Raw genomic sequence first — 23442 nt, forward strand, 5'->3', positions numbered from 1 at the left:
TTTGGAGAACACTGATTTATCCAGTTATTTGAAGCCAAAATTTTATATTTAACACTAAATTAGTTCATGATATATATACCTATCCATTTACTCCTTTATCAGCCTTTACATTTCTCTTAATGTGACTTAGCCTTCCATTACATCAGCCTGATCTTATCCTTCAAGTGTCCTACCCTCAACACTTCTATCTTCTTGTTTTGTTTTGTTTTGTTTTGCGGTAAGCGGGCCTCTCACTGTTGTGGCCTCTCCCGTTGCGGAGCTCCGCGGCATGTGGGATCTTCCCGGACCGGGGCACGAACCCATGTCCCCTGCATCGACAGGCGGACTGTCAACCACTGCGCCACCAGGGAAGCCCAACACTTCTATCTTAATAGCTCCTTCCCTGCTGTTTTTGGAAGAAATATCCTCCTTCATTCCAGGGCTGACCCATTTACCTAGTTCTTATGCTCTTAATCCCAACCTCATTTACCTCCTCTAAGACCTTACCCTATTTCTTTGTGTTGCACCAGCCTTTAATTATGCTCAAGTTTCTTTAAGCATTTTTCTTTTGCCTCTACGTCCTCATGAAGATTCTGCTACTTTCTGTCCCATGTTTTTCCCTGCCAGTTTTTCCATTCACCTTCAACTCACTGCGTTCTGCATTCTTCCTCTAGCTTTTACACGTGCTTCTTTTTATTCCTCCCTGCAGTATTTGACACACACCTTTTCTCCCCAGCCACTCTTTTCCAGGCTCTTCTGCAAGTTGCACCACTTCTGTTTTTACTTACATGTAGGGCTTCCCCAGGTTTCCACCTTATCCTTCTTCTTGGTATATCCTTTTTTCCTACATGATCTTATCTACTTACAAGGCTTCAGCCCTTCCCTGTACCATTCTGGTTACTTCCAAACTCATATATACTGCCCTGACCTCTTTTCTGATTCATGATCTGTATTTCCAATTATCTGCTAAATATCTCTTCCTGGGTAACTCAGTGGTACTCAAAGTAAAACATGATTAAATCCAAATCATTTTGTTTAATCCCCAAAACTCCTCTTCAGTGGAGGAAGTCATCCTCCCAGTCATTCACGTTAGACGGTTCAAAGTCTCTTCCTCCCATCCGTCACCAGATCTGTCCCTTTTAACTATAAAATACCCGCACCTCCCCCATTCTCAGTGCTACCCACCCTAGGGAAGCAACCTTGTATAGTGGAATAAAATATATATATATGGCAGCAGACATTATATAGCTGACTTTGGAGTAGGATAGACCTGGGTTCAAATCCCAGTGCTGCTGTGTTCAGTTCTTCATACTAGCTGTGTGGCCTTGGGCATGTTGTTTAACTTCTCTTAATAAATTAGGGGTAACAGAAGCTACCTCTTCGGATCATTGTTATGATGTACTAAAGTAAAACACACAGTGCTAAAAACCCCTGCCTAGACTGTTAGTTAGATTCCTTCCTGATTTACCTGCCTTGGATTTCTCCTGTACTCCACCTTTACACACTGCCAGCAGAGTTTATAAAATACATATGGGGTCATTTATTTTCCTATGTCAGAAGTCTCTGGTAGTTTCCTTTTTTTTTTTCCAGGAAACTTTGAAGCACCTTTGTCTGAGTTATAAGAGTAAATCATACACTTTGTCATACAAATCAGGACACTTCAGAGAGTGAAAGGAGACATTAACTGAACAAGATTCCAGGACAACTGCCATGGGAGAACTGGGACTAATGGTCATGCTGTGTATGCTGTTCCTTACAGTGTGCCCCCAATCCCATCTTTTGACACACCACACTGCTCACCATTCCCAAAACATAGGTGTAGAATCCCTAGAATGCTCCTCTCCCTCCTTTTGGAAGTAAACTTATCTCTACCTCTCTCCTGCAGAATTAATCAGCCCCTCTTCCTTGGACTATGATACTTTCTACATGTCTCTAACATAGCACTTACCCTTCTGTTATAATTGAACTCTTTCTCTCTCACTAAACTTGTGAACTTCAAGGGCCAATCTTACTTGTCTTTAAATCCCCAGACACTCAAACAGTACATGGGATCAAGTTTGTATTCAGTAAATGTTTATTGAATTAATAAATAAATTGGATTTATTGATTTGCCTTGGGCAATCCATGTGTGAATAATTCAAAACATTCTTTTGTTTTTTTTTAGTCTAGTCTGTACCTTGTTCCATTTAAAAAAATAAGGCAGCTTAAAAGTTTATAGTATATAATAGCATAAAATCAAAGTGGATTTTCTTTTCTTTTTTTATATTTTAATATTTGTCCCTACCCCACGCTTCAAGAAAGTATTTTTCTTAACCTAATGTTTGGTGTTTCTTATCCACAATTCCCATCTCCCTAGCCGTCTTCCCACAGGCCATGAGACCCAGTTTTAACACAAAACTAGAATTCCTTCCCTGGGACTTTCAGTAAAGCTTTTGCTTTCCTGATAAAAAGGAACAGATTCAGTTGGCTCAATTTTTTTTTTTAATACTTGATTGGATTCTGCATTTATTTTGCTCCTTATACCTGTCTAAAAGCTTAAAGACTTTTGAACTTGACAGAATTCTGCACAATTTCAAATTCTCAGCATCATATAATTCCATCTACGTTTAAAATGCTATCTGATTGAATTCTGGTTACCTCACATGGCTTTTATAATCGGCTTTTGCACCTTAAGAGATCAGCTTATAGTCATGCTGCATATTACAGTATTGTTACCTCAATTAATAGGAAATTTCAAGGAAGTACATGAGAATAAGTAGTACAGAAATAGGAATCTTAGCCATGTGATCCGTCTTCATAAGAATGTATTGTAGGAAAAATCATGTAGTTAGTTGTCACTTGGCTCAATTATTCGCTACTCTTCCATCATCACTCTTCCTTCAGTGGAATGTTAAAGTGGTACCTAAAGATACAGCAGCCATCTGGCAACCATGAGGATAAGAACCAACACACTAGGGCTAGTGGAGTTGAAAGCTAGAGAAGCCTGGGTTCCTAACAGCATCTTTAAGCCATTGAACCAGCCTTTGACTGGTAACTTACAGGATTACTTATACACTGAACAATAAGCACCCATCTCTCAAGAAATTGTCAGTTGGATTTTCTGCTTCTTTGCAGCCAAACACATTGCGAACTGATACACTCATCAACCTAACTTCAAACTTGTAATTTTAAAACATTTTAAAGCAGTTTTAGTAATTTTTTAATAAAGATAGTAGTTTCATGAGATTTAAATGAAATAAATGCACTCAGTATTGTTTTTCTGTATGATGAAAATAGAAAGTTGCCTTTCCTAAATTCTTCATATCCTGTAATTTGAAAAACTTTCACCACATGTTCAATAATGTCAGTGAATAATGCTACTAGAAAATGAGGGGTTTTGTTTTAAGAAAGCAAGTTTGCAGATGAGGTATTATTTTTTTCACACATATCTAAACACAGTATGGTCACTCCATTTTATTCTTTACTTAAAAATTAATATCTTAAAAGACATATCTTAACTATTTAAGACTAAGCCACTCCATTTTCTACACTTTTACTACAAAATTGAAGATAAGATATTCTCTACTAGATAAGCTGCATTAAGTGTTCCTCTGATAGTAATGGATATATACCCTTGCTGCTTACCTATTTTTAAAAGTTCTATGTCAAATGGCATATTTACCATAACTGCATATTTTTGTAAAAAAAAAAAATATATATATATATATACGTTTTCTAGTTCAGGTAACAGATGTATTTCTCTGCAGATAGTGTTGAGAAATATTTCAAACCTTTTTTAGCTGTGATATTTAAGCCAAGCAGATCTCTGTATGCTTTCATTGCACCTATTTAACTGCATAGTATTAAGAAGAATGTTTATTTATTAAGCATTTAGTCAGCTTTAATGTGTTTTTTCCTTAGTACCAAGGATGATTGCTTCAGTGTTAATATTCAGCCTCCTGTTGGAGAACTGCTTTTACCTGTGGCCATGTCAGAGAAAGATTTTAAGAAAGAGCAAGGTGAGAGATTATTACAATTTACTAGAAATTGGCATCCCAAATAACATGTGCTCATTCCTCTGGCTGGTCCCTAAAATAAATTACCATATGTACATAGCCATTAACAGATGTCAATGCACAGTCTTCCAATTTTTGCTAATGCTTTGCGTTTATAAAATAACCTTAAAGGTATATGTTTGTCTACATTCCTGGCATACTTGCAAATTGATTAATATGTCTTTTAAATAATAAATTGGTTCTTAATTAACTTTTCAATTCTTGGAGTTTTGGTTTGTCAATCTAATGATATATTCATGTGTTTTGTATTAGTGAAAATGTCAGGAATTTGGGACTTAGCAAAGTCTCATCACTATACATGTTATGTTTCTGTATTTCCTCTCACTATAGAACTGTTTTTCGTGTTCTACTAATATATTTTTCCCTGTACACATTAGAGTGCCCTACCCTTCAAAATAAAATCCTAATTATAGCATTAAAATACCTCCATTTTCTTTTGAGCTTATTCTGTATTGAAGAAATGCTATGCTGTCAGGCTATATCAGAGCTGAAACATTCTAAAATAAGCACCAAAAAAAAAAAATATTTTCAGCATAATGAAAGCATTAATATCTTAGGCTTGCCCTAGAGTTAGGCATACTTTCTAATAAAAACAATTTTTGTCATGTATGAATAAGGGAAAACAACTGTCTCATTTTATGTGTTTAAGAATTGAATTTATAAAAACTAGGACATATTTAAATGGTATAGTCAGCAATGTTTTAAAGTTTATGTGAATCTAGGCTATTTTTTCCTTTGGAGGGGGTTATCAAAGATTCCCTTCATCTTGAGGTCATTAAATCATACCTGTCAAGCTTTCACAAAGTACAGGGAAACACAAATATCTACACCTAAAGAGAAGGGCTTGCTTCCTGGCACTCTATCATGTAGTGCCAGAGACTTTTTTTTTTTTTTAAACTATGAACCTTTGCAATTCACAATGTCAGAAGGACCTGTTGTAGAAGAATCTCACAAAGAAAATCTCATACACGACTGTAAATTAATAGTAACCTTTTATTCTGCCTTATTTTTAAGTGATAAAAAAGAATGACTAAATCCATCTTTGAGTTTACTTTTCTTGGATGTTGATTATTTCTATAGAAAGTCATATATGTGATTTTATTTTTCTATTGACCAATTGAATTGATTCTTACATTTGCTATTCTTACCCTTTGCTGGCTAAAGCCTGCCTCTCTGCTTTACACCTGCTCAGCAAACCCAGGTGAGTGGCACATAGGGACTGAATAAAGCCTTGGCACATTTATTGTTTAAGGGGATATTCCTTTTTTGAAAAGTGCAGCTAAAGTATTTCTAAAGCAGCAGATTATTATATATCTTTTCTCTTCCTCAACTTTGGTTTAGAATTATGTACTTGATATTTTGATCAAGTTTTTTGTGCTCTGCTGTGACTGAGGGATTTTTTTCCCTGACTAGCCATACAGAACCGTAATCACGTGAGAGAGGAGCGCTTGGAGAACAGCTGTGGTCCTCTGTGGAGATGTTGCCAAAATTCCTTTTTCTTCTGCCATTTTACTTCTATGGTTGTTGATTATTTGTCTGAATAAATCTGGCAGCTGTTTGCTATGTTTAATAGAGCAGAAAGGCTACTCTGAATAAAGCTATTTGAAAATTTGTTTATATGGAATATTTGTAAATCCTTGCAAGTCTCTTGGCATTTCTGTATCATGCTTTCTGTCCTCCTAAGTTCATTCTTTGATGTGGGACTTGATGCTGACAAATTTACCGCAGGTTTAAAGAGTCTTCAATAGCATCCTTTTAGTTCTAGATTTCAGCTGCTTTGGTAATAGAGGTCTCAATTCTCAACTTTACACATGTATTTATTTGTTATACTACTCTAGGAAGAGCTTAGCTTATTTTGCAGAAGATACCTATAAATGACTCATTAACTGAAAATTCTAAATCAGAATAAAAATCACTTTCCTCAGATTTTATCAGTGCAAACTTCGGGAAGTTAAAATGCCAATAAATTTAAGAAATGTCTGCGTGCATCATTACATGCTAGCTTTAACTTGTTTTTCTACTTTAAATAAAATGAATCTACACACTTAATATCTCGTTTCACAGGGCATATATTTCAAGACTCAAGAAATGTATTAAATGTATTAACTAGGATTTAACTGAAGAAATTATAATTAAAAACATGAGAAATATGGTTCTATTTTTATACAGATGTGCATATTTGAAAAGTGTATATAATATTAAATAAGAATACTTCTAACAGGTTGTACATATTAGATTAATATTTTTAAATGGAAATGTTTTATTCCTAATATACAGCCTGCTCTATCACTTTTTCTCAGTTGTTGCATTTAGAGTTCCATGACCAAACATGCATTTTTATAAGGTTGGTAGTCAAAGTACTAAACAAAAGATTGGTTTATTGTATATTTTGAAGTTATCCAGAGTATTCATATTATGAGCCTTAAGCAGAAGCCATATTTTTTTCATTATTATGAGTTTTGAGCCTTGCAAAGTTAGTTCATGATCTAGCTCTGGGATGATTCCAGTACTGTCAATAGGATCTCTGTTTTACTTTTAAAACTGTAATTGCGTTTCTTGAAGCAGTTTTAATTGTAAGAGACCCAAGCCAACTGCTTATTCCAAATTTCCTCCTCTTATTCATTTTCTTCTTATGAATTAAATTGGAAATCTAAAACTTACAAGAAATTTTAAAAATCTTTTCTTATTTTATTTATATTTTAGCAGTTAATTACAGCTGATTAACCTAAATTAAGTGCTGTCCAGTGCCTCACCAAAATTAGGTAAATTCTAATGAAGCAACAAATTCTGTATCTGAGAATTTTAAAATATTTCTCCAGTAACTTTACCTTTATTATGCATGAGCAGGCTGTATAGTATTTGAAGTCTGTTTTTGTAGAAGAAACTTTTAATGATATCTTGGCATATTTTTCTTTCTTGTTAATTTAAGAATACCTGATATATTTTCATTTAGAAAAAATCTCTGGTTTAAGAAACCTAGAATGGCTACTTAATTTCATTATGATTTATACCTCCATCTTCTGGGTTGCTAGCTAGCAAGATGCTAATTCTTTAAATGGCCAGACATTCACTATTTTCTGGCCCTTAACCACCGCAGGCAATCATATTTGATGCCCCTTAATTAGAGCACCTTTTTTTCTTTCCAGGTTCTTTTTCCACCTCAGCAATCGAGACAATACATTTGCTTACCATGCTGCTCTCCTAAGTGTTCTTTTGCATGTAAATTAATCTTGATTCAGTTTACACTGTCATGCTGAGTGGTACAAATTGCCTATAACAATAAAACAGCATGAGTTAAAAATAAAGGGGGGTGGGAAGGCAGATTGAATGTGTGCCTTACTTGATAGCATGTTACTTTGCTTTATGCCAATACATTAGCTGGCGATAATGAATCTTCTGTTCTGAAAAGCATGGTTTAGTTGATTTTTTTTAATTTTACTTCAGTGGAGCAATACCTTGTCTCTTATAGACCAAGTTAGACAAACCATTAATGACAAGAGTGTTAAGGTTAAATATGAAGCAATGCATTCACTTCTCTGAGTGCTATCCATCTTTCCATTTACAGGAGCTTGACAAAAGTACTGGCTTTGTACAACATTTCCTTTAATTACAGGCGGAGGGAAACAGGCTTTTAACATAAACATAGTTGCATTCATTTATTCAGAAGTTGCTCTTCAATAGAGCTTAATGGAGAAGGTTTAAATCCTAAATGAGTACACACATCTCTCAGCAGTGTTATGTCAGCAGCCACTGTGCTTTACTTAAAAGCAGTGTTTGCTTGTGTGGTTTTTAAAGCTTTTGCCTAATATTGAAGTTATACAGTCTAAGACAGAACATAGTGTCCCCGAGTTTGAAAGTGGTTAGTAAAAACTGTTCTTTGTTAAAAGCTAAGTAAGTCTTTTTACAGTGTTAGGCTTTAGTCTTCATGCTGCTAAATCATAGAGGTTTTAAAATGTTTCTGTTGTATTTGCAATAAATAACAAAATTAAATACATAATCCTAAAGGTGGAGGGCCTTTTGAAAACATAAAATCAGCTTTTACCATTTTCATAAATTTTATAAACTATTGTACACATATCATATGTCTCAAAAGATAATCATTTTTAGTAGATACCGTTAGGAGTCAATGACTTACATCACAGATCCAGATAGATGGCATTTATTATAACTATTTTGGTTTTTTTTAACTGGGTACTTAATTTCAGTATTTGTTCCAAGAGTTTGATATGTTACTGAATTTGTCCTTTGAACATTTGTACATAAGATTCTGATATTAATGGCATGCCTTGTGTTAATTCTATATGGTTTTTGTTCATGATTTTGCTTAACTTAGTTTCTTTCTTAAATATTATTTGAAATGTCTCTGGGATTTAAGTTTTTCCAATTTACATTGTTTCCTTTGTGTTCAAATGTTTTTGCTTCAGAAATTTCAGTTGTTTTTGTCAGTAACCATAGTTCCACTTACTAGGCAAATACTGTTATCACTAAGTGTAGCTTAGATAACTTGTCTATGTTTTAGAACCACGTAACTGTTCGGTGACTTTCAGTCACTGTTGAGATAACTTTGATCCATTATATTGAGACCAATATAGAAACAATATAGAAACAATATAGTGTTTCTAGTTATTCCAGAAACACTGATTTGTTCTGAAGCAGCATTTGGTAAGAGAGATCTTTGAATGAAAAGGAGAAGGAAAAAAAACCAAACTCCTAAAAAGTAAAACCTTAATAGTTTATAAAGCCCAAATTAATTGTGTATATTTTAAAGGGAGTGAAATTGGAATTTTATCTTTGTGATTCTATGCTTTTATCAATCTTAGTATTTAAAATCAGGTTATTAAGAGTGATGTTTGACTGCATTTTTACACATTTTTCAACACAACGAGGATTTAAAAAAATTTTTTAATCAGTTGCAGTTAATTTTATGAAAATTATCTTGTAAATTACATTCTGAAGTGGTATTTCTTCTCTTAAAAAGTTTTTAAATTTTGGCTATGAATTTTAAATTGCTTAATGTAATTTTCATAAAGAAATTAGTAAAAGGGAGCCGCCTTTTGCTCTTACAGGAATGCTAACGGGAATGAATGAAACTTCTACTGTAATTATTGCTGCACCGCAGAATTTCACTTCCTCTGTGATCCTTCAGAAGGTTGTAAACGTAGCCAACGTAGGTGTAGTCCCTTCTGGCCAAGATAATATACACAGGTAGGTTCACTGACACATGATGTGGAGATAACTTGTCTACATGTATAAATCTATACTTTCCAATTCATAATTTTCCTTGAAAATAAAAACCCCTAAACATATATGTGCCCCTCCTTTTTTATGATGATACATTTGATTGATTGGTTTGGATTAAGGCCCTCTTCCCTATTTCATACAATCCTTAGTACACAGATATGGGCTCTCCTGAAAGATACAGATCGTATACCTGCATTTTATAGTAGCTTGGTGATTTGTAAAGGTACCTTGTGTGAGATATGGCTGAGAATTTCTTATTTCACCAGATTCAGTGAATTCCAGGAAGAACTGTTTTATAAAGCAATGGATTTGGACTTTTTTACTTGAAAAGGGGGAAGTTTGGGTATAGATTTCCTTTTGACAGCAATTCCCTAAGGCTGCTTCCAGTAATAAGGAGCTGCTAGACAACCAACATGGGGCCCTTCTGTTTCTTAGGCCAGGAAATATCTTCACCACCAACTATCTAAAACATGAGGTCCACGTTATTTGTCCTCAAAGGTAACAGAAAATGTGATTAGTTTGTGCCTTCTTTGTATCCTTATGAATGCTAGTGGCTTGAAATGAAAGTAAAATAATTACTCCTTAAATAAACATGCAGTTGTTACTTAGTCCTGTGAGTTTAAAGGAATTCATTGCAAACTATCTTTTAATTCCTCTGCCATTCTACTGCCAATGGCATACTTCCACCATTACATTTAGGAAATAAATTGAAAATCAAAGAGAACGCCTTCAACCCTTTAAAAATGTATTTTTAAATTAATACAGGGGCAAGAGAGGCCGCATATAAAGAGTTCTGTGGGAGATCTGGATTTTTTTAGACTCAGTTCTGCCATTATTGGGCTTTATAACTTCTCCTTATGGGCTTTAAGTACCTCATCTGTTTGGAAATTGATGGCAGGGAAAGAAGGTGATTGAAATGAAATTCTGTTATCTATGGAAGAACATTGGACTTGACATCAGAAGAGCTGAGTTCAAGTCTTGATCTGCCATTACAGAGTTGCCTAACTTCATCTACTAATCATGACAGAATGAAAACTGCATGTACTAGTCAAAAATCAAATTTGCCTTGTGCCTCTTTTTTTTTTTTTTTTTGCGAAGAGGAGGTCCTTAAGTAAGTTGCTCAAGAGATCTGATGCTTCCATTTCTTAATTTTTGATAAGCCCTAGCTATCTCACATAGGGTGGTGATAAAATAATAAAATGGATATAAGGTCATCATATTGGTACCGCCATGCAAATATACACCTTATCTATCAGTTAGTGTTGGTCAATAGGGGAAAAAATGAACAAAAAGAAGGCTTTTAGTAAAAATTTTTGGTTCTAAGTCTTCCTTGTTTTGTTTTCTGCTTTAAATACTTTTTTTCACTGTCCTGAGTGATTTTCTTCAGCAGAAGTTGTTCTGTTTTATTTATGGATCCTTTGAATTATTGAAATTACTAAAACACCAAAATATTGTACATCAACTTTAACTTTTAGCTTATGCTGTATGAAATTTTACCTGACACATCTAGTATCCAGCAATACTTCAGCCTTATTTTAATATGTTCCTTCGTAGTAGACAAAACAACATAGGGTAACCCTTGTTTATGTTGGAACTTCTAATTAAGTTTTTGTTTTGCTTTGTATGCGGGTTTTTAACTTTTCTGAAAGCAATGACAGTGTTCCAGGTTTTTGTTTCTTAGAAGAAAATAGCCAGATTACCTTCTCAAAACCAACTGATATGAAAGCCGTTTTCCTATTGGGAAAAAGACTAAGTAAGACACTTAGCACAGTTGTATAATTCTTATTAAAGCATAAAGTTTGCCTATAACTTGTCTTGGTGGTTTAGAACTTAATGCCTGTTCACAGGATTAAGTTACAGTCAGTTCTCAATTATCCATACCAGTGCAGGGGAGACACACAACTAGGAACCATTTCTATTTGCCTTTGGAGTGCAGGGTTTGCACTTATACTTAATGGTCATGGTCCTCATACACTTCTGCAATGTGTTGACACTTTTCCAGTCCAGCCTTATCACAGTGGCCTGGTATTTGGCTCTGTAACTTGGTGGAGGAGCCGGAAGTGAATAAAATGAGCCAAAAGTGAATAAAATGCCTATATATAATTCTAAATAGGCTGTGCTATCTTAACCTGCCTCACAAGTCTCATTGTACTTATTGAAAATGTTTTACATTTGCTTTTTTTATAGTAAGGTATGGCTATAATAATGTTTTAAATTTTAGAAGCCTTCCAATAAATACCTAGAGTTATTTGTAGTTTTCATACAGATATTGACAAAAATTACTATCCCACAAATGTAACATTTTTTGCCATTCTTTTATGCTCAGTAAGTTAAAACGGAAATAAACAGTTGGTAGTACAGTCTGTACCAATAGCTTTCTTAATTTCATTTAAAATGAAATAGCAATTACTGTTTATAATAACAAAAATTAACAGTTTACCACTTTATTGAATTGTATTAATGTTTTTGACAGTGTTCAGTAGGGGATTACCCTGTGGGATGAATGAGTTTATATATCTAAGCCTTTATATGATTTAATTGTTAGTAATAAAATTGAAATCTCTATGAGATTTTTGAATGACTTCTCTATTCTTCTGTGGTAGTTGCTTTTTTGAGTTTATGAAAAATAGGACCAAAACCATTATTGTATTTATTAATGGTAATCATTTTTAATAAAAAAACAGTAAGCTTGAAAAGCATTTTGACCATTAGTATTTTAAGAAATTAAAATTTTCAGTACAATAAATTATTCTTGGCTGGCCTACCTGTGTTCTATTTAATTTTTCAGGATCTTTCATTTCTGAGAGGACTTTTTAATTAGCATTAGAATATTCTTTCTGACCATTCAATGAATTAAGTTCCCATTGTCTAGTTTTAGGATAATTTATTCCTACTACTCTTTACAATTTGAATGTTTTTTTACATTAAATACCAAGTTAAAAAGTATTTAACATAAGAATTAGCTAAGAAAAAGTGAATCTTCATTAATATGTAGAAGTGTGTAACAGTATAAAGTAGAAATTTTAATTGAATACGTAAGAGAAAATGGTTCCTAACGCATTAGCAGCAAATACCTCCATTAAGAAAAAGTCAATTAAAGGAGCACAAGTTTTATGGAATTCAATTCAAAAACCAGGAGCATTTTCAGCGTAGTTAACCGGTTTCAAAGATCAGTTGAGAAAGTAGAACTACTTTCAGATTATGTGACATTTAGTTTTGATTTTCTAAATGAACCATAGAATCAGAAAGCCAGCCAGTATACTATTGAAAGACTTAATTTTATCTTCATTTCTGTGGTATGTACTTACTGGTTGAAAAAGCTGCTCTTTGAGAACAAAACCATCTCATTGAGATCTACAGAGTTATGGTCATTGTGCCAATCTGCTGTTTTCCAAATTACAGTTACCACATGATAAGGGGTAACAGAGAAGTCAGAATCAAAAAAATCATAAGAAGCATTTATTAAATATATAGCCGAACATCTTCATGTCCTATGTTAGATACTCACATATAAGAATGTGAGACACTGTGAAAGTCTTAAAACACATTATTTAAAACAATATTAATAGAGTATATACAAAGGGCAGAATGAACAACAGTAAACCAGTATATGAATAGACGGAAAAGTTAAAAGGTGAAGATTTTATGTGTTTTAGGGGAGGTTAGAGAGACTAGCCCTGGAAATCCTAGGTTTATCCCGGGCCAGAAAAAATTTCTTGTGTCCCTCCAAAAAAGAAATTAAGTGTTTATGAAGGAGATTCGTATTCAATAGTGTAGAAACTGAGGTGCATTTGCCTTAATTACATTGCTTGTCCTCTGATAAACTAATGAATAAAAATGACCAAAATGCAGAAGCCAAAAAATCTATACCTTCAAAATCTCTAACGTTGTTCTGTATAAAAGAACTATGTGGGAGTTTGTGTAAAACTCAGATTCCTGGGACCCACACCCAAAAACTCAGATTCAGGACTGCTGGGGCAGGACCCAGTATTCCAAGTGGTTGCAGATAAGTGTTCCAAAAGTTCATAGTTAATGCTAGCCACATGGCGTGTTTTAAAATATATTTTTCTGTGTTTATGTTTCTTTTTTACAGGTTAGTCATTCAGGAACATCAGTAAACAAGATGTTTGATTTAGGTTTTTCTTCTTTTTATCCAGTGTGTTCCAGCCAAGAAAGTCTTTTGTTAACTAGAGTAGCACATTACAGTGGTAGCTCTGAAACAGTCTTAGACCATAAGTAAAAGTTTGCCTTTCAGCAGTCTCAACATTTTACATTTTAACCCAGTTTCAGGAATTCTGACATTCATATACAGTAAAACAGTATTGTTAAAAACAGTTGTCATACAACCTACTTATTTTTCCCTTTCGTGAACAACAAATTGACCTTATAAGGGGTGATATTTGAGTGAAAACAGAAAGCCATGTCTCTGCCACGATTCTATTTTAGTTCTTACCTTATTCAGTAAGACCTTAGGACAGCTTTCATTAACTTGTATTCAGTACTTACGTTCTTTTTTTCCCCCTGTATATCGTAATCTATGGTTTGGATTTTGTTTATCCTGTCACTTTTTTAATTTGCAAATTTTGAACATATACAACCTGTGAATAATTACAATCCTTACAGAATAAATGTTGTTTTACTGTTGTTACTTAGGTCCTTAACTATTAGAAAAATCAGGTGTTGTGAATGGAACTGTGAATCCATGGCAACCTAGTAGCCAACTTTTTAATTTATCAACACATTTAAAGACAGTTTATTGTTTTAGGATTAAAATAAATTTTTTTTTACTTAAAGTAGTTGTAAAGAACAACTTATTTCATTTCTAGTCCTTAAACTCATCCAGTGAATCACTGTTGTATACATGTTTATGGTTATTAATAGGGGAAATACTGGTATATACCATTGTTTCTATCCTAAGATATCTATATTGTGTAACTCCTTCATTCAATATTTTTTGAAGACCTTTGTGACAGATTTTGTTGCTGCTGGGGTTAGAAACATGAATGACATAGTTACTTCTTGGTGGGAGTCTTTGATATTTTCCTTTTTTTGGTTCTTAGGTTGATCAACCTTTGGGTTATTGTTTTTGTTTGCTAGTTGTTTTATTTCTTTTCCCCTGATAACTATGGAATATTTAAATACTGGGTCATTTTGAAGGACCATAATGGATAAGAATGACATTTGATGGCTTGGTGCCCTAATTTTATAAGCCTGATACTATAGTCACCATACTTCATCTGTCTGAAAACAAAAGTTTGTACAAACAGTTGTTAATATAAAGATGCCAGGCTTCAGTCTTTTCTATAATATGACAAATTGGAGAGAATGTCCAGTGGTTAGGACTTGGCACTTTCACTGCAGAGGGCCCGGGGTTCAATCCCTTGTCAGGGAACTAAGATCCCCACAAGCCACGTGTCACAGCCAAAAAAAAAACCAAACAAATAGACAAAAAACAAATTGGCATCTCAAACCAGGACTAAGATTTGTGGAACCTATTTCGTGATCAGAGTTTTTCTCACATTGGTGGTTGTCCACTAGAGGGCAGCACTGCTTTTTTATCTGACTGCTTTGATCTCTGCAGGCTCTGAGCAGCAATTCATTGAAAAGCAAATGTGGACCTCTAATTTTTACACAGAAGGCGGCGTATTTGGATATTTCAGAAATAACCAAACTGCAGTTGATTTTTGCTTTAAAACATTGTATATTTAAATTTTATTTAATTCCACTGTTTGTGAAGCAATATTCTACAATGCAACAATTTTACAAATAGGAATATATAAATGTTTTCATGTAAAAACGAAAGAAAGGTATTCTTGATGATTTTTCTTCTGGGTTGACAATTTTATAAGGAATCAAAGAGAATGGGGTAAGAATTTATTTGTTTTACTCTCTGGTTTTCTGTTAAGTCCTATCCCACCCCACCCGCACCAAACAGACAAACCAAAAATGCTCTGGAATAACTGGAATGTTTCGTATCTCCTTTGAGAAAGTGCACTTAGATTTTCTTAGCTTTCCTGTATAATGAGAATGCATCGTTGACAAGATAGTGTAGGGAATCACTTTTTATACCAATTCTAAAGATTAGAATAGAAAATAGAGAGTCCTAAATTCTGATGGTAGCTTATTTTTTGTTTTAACTATTCTAATCAGAATGTTAAAGGAAAACACTACAATATTGCTGGCTTTTTTAAAAATAATAGGGAAAAATACATTGCTTTGGATAAATTCTCTAAACTTGAACCACATGTAAATATTTTCTTAATATTAATTCAATAGTATAATGAGCTTAACTTCAAAATACACTTTTATAGTCAACGAAATGGGATTTTTTTTACAACTTACAAATTCTCTGCCTTTTGAAAATGTTATGCTATATTAACTCAAAATTATAAGGGTTTATCATTTTAAATCCTTTGGAAAATAATACTCCAAATCAACATGCTTTGGTATTCGATGTTAGGAGGCTTATTCAAACCAGTATTTCTTACGTATAGTCATTGTGCGACTTCATTACACATTTGTCAACTTTGGACTAATTATTTTTATATAGCTAGGGCAGGGCACTGCATCTTGTGATCGTCTTTCTTACTAATAGGATTCTGTCTGCTTCAGCAGACAGTAATTGAAGGCTTCATGTACAGAGTGGGAAAAAAAAAAGTTTTAGCCTGAGTGGGCCATTGTCACAGCTCCTGGTAACCAGTAGAACAGAAAACACAAGAAAATTGAACTCAGAATAGAAAAATCAGAAACCAGGAAGACTATCCAAGAGAAGAAAAAGCATGTCTTTGAGCTGTTGCATTAAGTGTAGCAAATATGATTCTGCGTAAAAAAGTTTTATGTTTCTGAATACCCTGGAGATTGATGCAGCCTCTCAGATAAATATTTTTTAATTCATGTTGTTCTATCAACATTTCAGTTATTAAAACAGTTGAGTTGTAGGATTCTTTTCCTTCCAACAAAGAGCATTTAAGGTCCATAGGCATTTTCCTACAAATCTAAAAGAAGTATGGTTTAAGTGCATGAAGGAGTAAGTCCGTGCGTCGTAAATAATATATTTGTTCAAATTCATTGTCGTTATTTGACCTGTTCTCATAATTTTGTCAGTAGTTAAAACAAATTAACTTCTTTAGAAGAGTAGTACATACTTTGATTTAGGTTTGGCAACCACCTTATTTCATCTTTTTCTTTAAATCTTAGGAATTCTTACGGACTTCAAAGATTAAATGTCAATTGTTAGAGACAATAGACAAAAAGACATTTAACAAGATGAAATACAAATATATCCAAACAATTTTACCTTCTCAGTTGGTGATTAGAAACAGTGAGTGCTTGGTGGTAGGATGAAAATGAAAAATTATGAAAAATACCTAGCTGGTATCCTTTTAATAACATGGAGCCCATCTTACATAGGCAATACATCTGTAACTGTCATCCACTTATTTGTTCTCATCTGTGGTGTTACTGGTGTTTGAGGTTGGTTGGTCTCCCAGTCGTCCCTCCCTACATTACAGCTCCATTCAACGTTTTGTATTTTTCATTGCTGGTGTCTCTTTTGAAGGAGTGGGGGTGGGGAATGTTTGTTTATTTTTTTTAATCTTTAAAGGCAGAACTTTAAAATGTGTTGTGGCAAAGCATCAAGTCAAGATGCTTTGAATTACAGAATATTACAAATCAGGTACACAACTTTTGAAGAGAAAAATCTTCTTAAAGTTTCTGGAACAATAATAGATTATATGCATATTAGGTAAATAAGAAAAACCTTAATTCCCTGTTGACAGGTAAAAAACAAATATTAAGAGGGCATTTTGCATGTATTAAGAGAATGTGTGTGATCTAGAATCAGAAAGGTTGGGTTCAAATTCCTGCTCAACCATTCACTAGCTATATGTCCCTGAGCTAGTTTCTCAACGTCTTTGGGCCTCAGTTTCCTCACCTACAAATTGATCTGACTCAGAATCAAATGAAGTAATGCAAGTGAAGTACTTAGTACCCAGTGCACACAGCATTTAATAAATGATAGCTGCTATTATCATTACAGTGATCAAAAACTTCACAGATTTTCTGGAAAAAAAATTGTCAGTGTGATCTTAGTTTGAGGCCAAGTACAAAGGTTCTTATGTCTGCCATTAAATTTAGTATGCAGGTATTTGACCCAAGCTGTCTTTATAATCAGTGTTTCTTACATCCCAAAGCTAGCTATTTGTTATTTACCAACTAGTACTCTTTCCATAACTATCTTTTAAACTATCTTTTAAATAGCCTGTTTGGAAGTTAAATGATTAATAAATTTTGGGGGGAGGGGGTGGCTTCTGCTTTCATGGACCAAAACAAACCAATTGTAATCATGCTGTGTTCCAATTAAATACATCCTTTTTGAACTGTGAAATGAGAATGTCAGAACATCTGATCTTCTGGTCTTCTGCTTTAAAACATTGCTTCTATCATTTGTGCCCATTAGAACATACAGACCTAGTTAAAAGGCAGTAGCTTTCACACCAGGTAACAGATTTTATTGCTAGGATGATTTGCTTAGCGTGTTTCCACTGCAGTGTAAGCAAATGCCTCTTATGTGCCCCTATTCTTTCCAGTATTGAGCATTTTGTGGTATTAGGATTTTTAAAACAGGTACAAGACACTAGTTTTAATCTCTGTAAACATACTGACATCAAAATTGACATTTATCTCTGCTGAGTTTATATTATTGTAACATCAACCCTAAGTTTTAATAGAAAAGAGATAAAATGTGCTTTGGGGCTGTGCAACCCTGACAGTCAACAGTCAGTAGGAACTTTTGCGTTCCTTTTCAGACACAGTCTTCTTCTCCGTGTTCCCGAGGCAAAAGTGTTAAGTTAAATAAAGACTATCATTGACATAATGATAACCCTGTCAGAAATAGGGACCTCTGCTGAAATATTTGTTGAATGAAGATTTGGTGATGACCACATCTGTGGGGAAAGTTGCATAAATGGGTGAGACAATAGAGCCACCTAGTATCTATCATCTGGTGACATGGTTTAACAGAAATACAGAAACAGGGCTCTCCTATGAAGCAGAAGAACCTCGAAAATTTGGACAAAAGAAATGCAGAAACCTGCAAGGGGTGATAGAAAAGAGAGGTCATTTCAGGGCTGGTGATCTTGTGTTCTCTCAAAGAGTCAGCTGAGTTGCCCAGTTCCTAATCTCGTGTATGGGCGTCTAAAGAGCAAATGGGTATGTATGTCCAGAGCTTTATAAAACCTCTTTAAAAACATTGGTATGATTTCTGTTCCTAAACTGGCTCTACTTATAGTTGCTTCTCTCAGTGGAAAAACTGCTCTATCAGATTCCTTACAAGTCTTCAGCATGTTTGGAGCGAGTACACAAATAAATGTCTACGAAGGTTTCTAACACACTTTGTCTACCACCCATTAACTAACATTTTAAAACACGACTTAAAAGTGTTGATAATATGTTCATCTTAGTAAAATTAGCATATTTGTCTTGCTTTTGATGCATTATTCTAATTATTGTTGGAAAATTGATTTTCATGATTCGATTTAGGCCAAAAATGGCTTGTTAGGTCCCCACACACAAAAAAAAAAAAAAGAAAAGAAAAAGAAAGAAAGAATCTAATATGTTATGGGATTTTGATGTCATTTTTTTAAAAAAACTCAAAAAAGAAATTACTTTTCATTTAAAGAGAATCTGCTTCCTGCTTAAGTGGCTAATATTTTAATTAAGTCAGGAGTGAAGTTTTTCTGAGTGTCTCCTGATAAACTCCCTCTTTTATGTTGATGGTAATTAAACAGATCCCCGAGGACGCCGTGGGCTCTGTGCAAGGCCCATGCTAATTGTCAGACATGAGACACTGACCAGTTGGTTGGCTCTTGAATAGGCCACAGCGCGCTGTCAGCGCAGCAGTCTGATTTTTATGTATTGTGAGCTGCTGTCAGGGCTAACTGGGTGCCATTGTGGCTGAAGATGTTGCGCAGATTGAGGCAGATGGCTCAGATTCAGACACGTGTCCTCCAGAAAGGGGAAAGGGGATCAGCCCTGCAGAGTGGGGTCACAGCAGGTCACAGACCTGCTCTACACTTGCTAGTGTTTTCAAAAGCTCATGCGCAGCAACTTTGTTTTTCTCCAGTCATCCCTGCAAGCAAACCCCGTTCCCCCAAAAGTGTGGAACATGCTCTACGTGGAAAATGGAGGCCTAGGAGGGGACCACCCTCTTCCCGTCTCTGGGGCTCAACTGTGCAGGCAGAATGAATTAGCAGGATTGACAGAAGTTCATTGTGCCTCCAACGGCTTTGCAGTCAATTGCAGTGCTTAAAAGGCTAGTTTTGCTTTTAATTTCATGTAATTAGTAGGTTCTTCGTGTCTCGGAATTTAGTAATGGAGCCTTAGACCTCAAGTTTCCTCTTTTACATTCTAAAGCAGAAAGAAGATCTAACGTTATGAACGTTAAAAAAAATACAAGCGGAGGGAGCAGGGTGTTGCGCTTGGCTCTCACGTGATTCTGTTACATGTCATCAACATTAGAGATTGAAGCTGAATATTGAACATGTCTGAATTCATTGAAACTTATGAAGAGTTTATAATGCACACAAAATTAATGTCTTGCATAATCATTTTCAGATGAGGAATTAAAAGTTCAAGCTCTTTGAGAAAGGTACCTTTTTCTTAACATGTTTTAAAGACAAAAATAGAGTGGTTTATTTTAAATGGCACTATGCATGGTGAAATGTTAAATATCAAATGAATAAATGATTCCCAAATATGTAGTAATAGAGAATTATTCACATGCGTCTATTGGTCAAACTAATAAGTAAAATAGAATTCCTTTTTTTGTTCTGTTCCAAAGATACACTGAAATTACCTGCTTGTGGTAAGCATGGTGCTGGGCAGTTTATTGATTTTTCAGAAGAATGCTTGGCTTTGGGTTTCTGGCAGTAGGGAACCTGTAATAAATTATTGAGAAAAAAACGAGTTATTTTAAACCTATTTGAATGTATGCTGTCTCCTTCTTTCCCCTCATGATAAAAGGTCTCTCTCTCTCTCTTTTTTTTTTTTCTTCCAGGTTTGCAGCTAAAACTGTGCACAGTGGGTCATTGATGCTAGTCACGGTGGAACTGAAGGAAGACTCTACAGCCCAGCTTATCATAAACACTGAGAAAACTGTGATTGGTTCTCTTCTGCTGCGGGAGCTGAAGCCTGTCCTGTCCCAGGGGTAACCTGCTCACATCTGGACTTCAGAATCTGGCACACAACAAAAGTGCCTGGCATCCACTACTGCTGCCTTTCATTTATAATAATAGCCCTTCCATCTGGCAGTGGGGGAAGAATACACTCTGGACATTCTTGTCTCCTGCTTTAGAATGCTAGTGTGTATCTATCATGTATGCAGTACTTTCCCCCTTTTCGCTTTGCTAACCAAAGAACATATATTTTACTGTCAGTGATCCCAACTCCTAAATCCATGTGGCATTTTCTCTGTCCTGCTACTCCTGGCCTTCTCGGCTCCCTTCTCTTTTTCAACAATGATGGACATGAATTAGATACTTAAAGTTCATTGTAAATCATCTTCCCTCTCGCAGGAAGCAAAAATTAGCCTAGAAATAGTATAAATGGCCTCTCAGCTTGGTATGTGAAAATGGGATAGCATACTTTTTTAGAATTAAATTCAAAAGCAACGATTTGTCTGTAAAATTTTGTTCTATGAATTTCCTGGTGTTGTAACTGGTCATCATGAAATTATCTCTGAATAATAAGGTAAATAAACTAGCACCTGAATAACATTTGTCTTTGCATTTTTAATGAGAAATTGTTTATAATCCGTAAGTTCATATGCTGAGGTTTCCTTAAAATAAATATTTTGAGTGTTATATAATGCAGAGAAACAATGGGGTTTAGTTAGTGAAAGAAAAACTACTTTCAAACCAGGTAGATTTTCTACTTATAGTTAACTTCAAGAAAAAAGTTGATATGTTTAATAACAAAAATAAAAATCTTCATGTCTCTTTATGTACAATTTTGATCTCTTAGTAGAGATCTGATTACAAGGCCTATTACAACTACTGAAGAAATTCTTTGAAACTCATTGTTTCTTTACAAATCTCGATGCCCAACTTTGATGGACTGACTGATGCCTTTGGAAACTAACTAATATAAACTAAATGATAGAAATCTTAAAAACTAGTTATATGATCAACATTTTAGCACTTTGCCCTAGAGTATTTTATTGCTAACTTAGGCAAGGTACTGTTTTTATTGATTGCTCTATAATCAGAAAACTTCTTCCTAATACTTTTAAAAGTTGAAATTGTATTTACCTTTCTGATACAAGCTAATAATAGGCTCTAAGACAGTTCCCTTTGTATAGAGCCACATAATGATTTTTTGAAAGTAAAAAAGAAAGGTACATTGATTGAAACATTGTAGAACATATATAAAGAGTAAAGAAAAACAGAAAAAAACATTCTTGGAACATTCGGGCTGTAAAAAATTATTTAGATTTTTAAGTTTGTGAGCTGGAGAGAGCAAACAAGCTTGTTAAAATTTCCTGCTCCTGAAATGCAGCAGTTACTCTGCGGGAGGTATTACTGAGGCAGGCACATGTTCTCCTTCACTCTGGAGAAACGTATACTGGGATAGTACTCATGCCAAGAAGCACCTCTGTAATTGCAGCCCTTTGGCATTTCCATTATTAACCCTATTTCTTAGGGCTTTACAACTTCGGATTTTTAAGTCAATAACTTTTTGAAACACTGTAAAGAATTTGACAGGCTAAATACTTATTTTCTGAAAAACGTATTTGGGCTTACTGTCATCAAAGCAGAGGGGGAAATGCATGTTGTGATGTAGAGATTTTTATTTTCCTTAAATTGGGGCACTCATCTTTGAAAATAGATCACGCATTTGTCTGTTTTTTAAAACTAAGAAAACTTCAGTAGGATTTTACCTTTGAATAAGATAGTAATTTTGACTGCTAATTTTTAGATTTAAAATGTATATTAAATTAATATGTTGTGGTATGCTAACAGTTGAAACCACTTGAATATCAGTAGCTTATTATCATTAAAATATTTTTTCCCATAAGTGAAATTAGAGAAATGACCACAGTCCCAAGTTTAAGGTTTAGGGGTTTTTTTGTTGTTTTTTACCTTTCTTTGGTACAGTGATTCAGAGTTCCTGGCCTCATGTTTTCCTTTAACATTATCATAATCCATGATTATCTTTTAAATTGTTCCATTGAGTCAGGTTAGTCAATGTTGCATCCTTAATTCCAGCTATAGTTTTTCATTTTAATGCCCACTTAATGGGACATTATATGTACACCAATCTTGAAGAATGGCTCTCATAGTATATTTCAGACAGCCTCATTTTTGGTATCACAATACATCTGCTTTATTATAAGAAAAGGAGAATGTTTTTATTCTGAAAAGACTATAATAATGAACTGATCAAATTAAAAGACTGGATACTTGCCCTTCCCAATAACTATTTGCAAACATTTGAATAACTTTATAGTAAGCTTATGAAAAGTTTGCCCTTGTAACTTGTGTTTCTGTGGTTAAAATTTTAAATGTTGGGACTTCCCTGGTGGCCCAGTTGTTAAGAATCCACCTGCCAACGCAGGGGACACGGGTTCGAGTCCTGGTCTGGGAAGATCCCACATGCTGCGGAGCAGCTAAGCCCATGCACCACAACTACTGAAGCCCACGTGCTGTAGGGCCCGCATGCTGCAACTACTGAGCCCCCATGCTGCAACTACTGAAGCCCGCACGCCTAGAGCCCGCACGCCTAGAGCCCCGTACTCTGCAACAAGAGAAGCCACCGCAAGGCGAAGCCCTGCGCCCCGCAATGAAAAGTATCCCCCGCTTGCTGCAACCAGAGAAAGCCTGCGCCCAGCAACAAGACCCAACTCAGCCAAAAGTAAATAAAATGTTTTTTTAAAATATTTTTTAAAAATTGTTAATGTTAACATTAGAGAAGACAAGAATCCAGAATGCCAAATAACATAAAGGGAGGCTTGAAAAAAAGTTGGAACAGCTAAAGGAGAACCTAAGATCTTTCACCTTCTTTGTTCCTTCTCTGTAATCTCTCTGACCTTATAGAAAACTTTGTTTAAAGGGGGAAAACTCTTTCGCATAATGGGAGGGGAGGAAAAAAAAGCCCTATGTTATAACAC

General features: G+C 34.7%; 1 protein-coding gene across 5 annotated transcripts in view; it reads left to right on the forward strand.

Annotated features, from left to right (window-relative positions):
- AP3B1 (adaptor related protein complex 3 subunit beta 1) overlaps positions 1-21049 on the forward strand; it is a 275634-nt gene extending 254585 nt beyond the window's left edge. For 2 of the 5 annotated variants that reach the window (XM_033430066.2, XM_004270835.3), the window contains 3 exons: positions 3880-3977; positions 9101-9239; positions 20332-21049. In XM_033430066.2, coding sequence (XP_033285957.1) covers positions 3880-3977; positions 9101-9239; positions 20332-20485 — 391 coding nt within the window. In that variant the 3' untranslated portion in view covers positions 20486-21049. Of the gene's footprint in view, positions 1-3879; positions 3978-5447; positions 5648-9100; positions 9240-19889; positions 19924-20331 lie in introns of those variants that run through there. The other 3 variants (XM_033430067.2, XM_033430068.2, XM_033430070.2) reach the window with 3 other exon arrangements.
- Positions 21050-23442: the final 2393 nt, after the last annotated feature.

The sequence above is a fragment of the Orcinus orca genome, chromosome 3 (genome assembly GCF_937001465.1).
Source record: "Orcinus orca chromosome 3, mOrcOrc1.1, whole genome shotgun sequence".
NCBI classification, from domain to species: Eukaryota; Metazoa; Chordata; class Mammalia; order Artiodactyla; family Delphinidae; genus Orcinus; species Orcinus orca.